Raw genomic sequence first — 2,214 nt, forward strand, 5'->3', positions numbered from 1 at the left:
GCGGAGACGAGGAAGCGGAGTTAATGAGAACTAGATTATCTATATGGGAAGACAATGAAAAAGGCAACCGACATTCCTAAGAATGTTTTTGAAATCGTGTTTTACACCACTTTCATGTGAAAATGGGAAAGAGTCATATTCGAACGTACGATGGGGTCAATGGATAATTGTGTAAGCAACGCCAAATTTGCAACAAATTCAATGGAAATTTTCAAATCTTACAAGTACACACAAAAGTGGGAACAACGGTTTCAATATTTTATCAACCACGCTCCAACAAGACGAGCTTACCAATGGTGGCAGGCAATTCGGCAACCAATAAACGTCGGTAGTTTCTCGTGATGATTCAAAATAGGTCCTTATACAAAAATCGCTTTTGGAATCCATTACTGACTCCATCAAACAGCAGAGAACATCCAAGTCGGCGGTGGATTCCAAAAGCAATTTTAATTACCCGTATGCAACACGTCACGTGGGGACAGAACTAGATTTATAATATGGTAGGGGTGTAAGAGTTAACCATTAAAAAAATCTAAGAAATATTTGTAAACAATTTAGAAAATGTATAACCAAATAACTTCATATGGCGGTTTCAAATTTTCAATCTGAAAAAACAATTTTATCTATATGCTTCAATCGTAAAAACCATTTACAAATACAAAACAAAATGAAATTTGATAGAGTGTAAAAAGCTTCCAAACAAAGAATTATCCATTCAAAGACTCCAGAATATATGCAATGGACAAATAGATTTGAGCAGGCTTTTCAGCATTTTTGTGATTTCTGACCTTTTATTTCGAACATATCAATACATATTAACTATTTATAGAAGAGAAAGCAAAAATTAGTGTAAACCATGATTTAAAAACATGTTGACAATTTGTCAACTAACTTCTTTTAATGCATCTCAATACGCATTACCACAAAATAAATCAAAATGCTCCTTATGACGACCAACACATGCAATGATGTCACCATCTCTCAAATGATCTAAAGGGTATTTCTGTAAATTAGCATGAAGGGTATAACTGTAATTTATGATTCAGATAGTTAGAGATGTTGATCCTAGTTGGTTAGTCAGTTAGAAGTTTTGATTCCTGTATAAAATGTAATAAGCTCTATATGGAGAAGTTTAGTTAATGAAAAGTTCATAGTGTTTTCTCTCACTTTCGATCATAAAAACTAACATGGTCTCAGATTAAGATCTGATTTCGTCTTCCGCAATCATCTTTCTTATTCAATTTTCAAGTGTTTCTTATCTTGTTCTGTTATTTTCTTCAATCATCTGTTGAAATGGCTGAATCAACAATCAATTCCACCGATCCAAATGTTCTTCCTGTTTCCAGTCCGTTTTATATAGGATCATCTGATAATCCTAGCTCTGTTTTGGTCACAAACATCTTCAATGGTGTTGGATTCACAGCCTGTCGTCGATCTATGACCATCGCTTTATCAGCCAAGAACAAATTAGGGTTTGTCGATGGTTCAATTCCACAACCTGCTCCTAATTCTTCTTCTTATTCCAACTGGTATCGTGCTAATTCAATGGTCATCAGTTGGCTTCTTAACTCACTCCATAAGAACATTGCAGACATCGTGCTCTTTCTTCAAACTGCTTCTGCGATTTGGAAAGAACTCAATCAAAGATATGAGCAATCAAGTGGTGTTGTGATTTATCAAATTCAACAACAACTCTATTCAATTACACAAGGATCACATGATTTCTCAACATACTATACGAAATTGATGAAGATATGGGATGAGCTTCGTGTTGTACAAGATCTCCCAGCATGTTCTTGTGGTACTGCAACAGCTATTCAGAAATTTCTTGATGATCAGAGATTGATTCAACTTCTAATGGGGCTCAATGACTCATACAAGATAATTAGGGGACAAATAGTCATGATGAAGCCTCTTCCTTCTTTGTCAACTGCTTATGCCCTTATTGTTCAAGAAGAGCATCAAAGAGAGGTTCATTCTTCCTTCTTCCCCTCTTATTAACAGTGATGCCATGGCTATGCAAATTTCTTCTACACACTTTAATAATTCTTCCAAACGAACACTGACTTGCACTCATTGTAAGAAGAATGGTCATACTAAAACAAATTGTTATCGATTGGTTGGATTTCCCCCAAATTTCAAGTTCACCAAAGGAAAAAAAGAAGATTCTTCATCTTCTGTTCATAATGTTGCTACAATATCTACTGGTCAAAA

General features: G+C 35.0%; 1 protein-coding gene across 1 annotated transcript; it reads left to right on the forward strand.

Annotated features, from left to right (window-relative positions):
* The first annotated feature begins 1,293 nt into the window (after positions 1-1,293).
* On the forward strand, positions 1,294-2,001 carry LOC145157505 (uncharacterized). The gene has a single exon (XM_079076539.1). The coding sequence runs from the start codon at positions 1,294-1,296 to the stop codon at positions 1,999-2,001; it is 708 nt and encodes a 235-aa protein (XP_078932665.1).
* Positions 2,002-2,214: the final 213 nt, after the last annotated feature.

This window comes from Lactuca virosa, chromosome 2 (genome assembly GCF_052849685.1).
Source record: "Lactuca virosa cultivar CGN04683 chromosome 2, Lactuca_virosa_CGN04683_v6, whole genome shotgun sequence".
Taxonomy (NCBI): Eukaryota; Viridiplantae; Streptophyta; class Magnoliopsida; order Asterales; family Asteraceae; genus Lactuca; species Lactuca virosa.

Coding starts and splice junctions, on each gene's coding strand:
- LOC145157505 (XM_079076539.1), top strand. CDS start 1,294: ATGGCTGAATCAACAATCAATTCCACCGATCCAAATGTTCTTCCTGTT.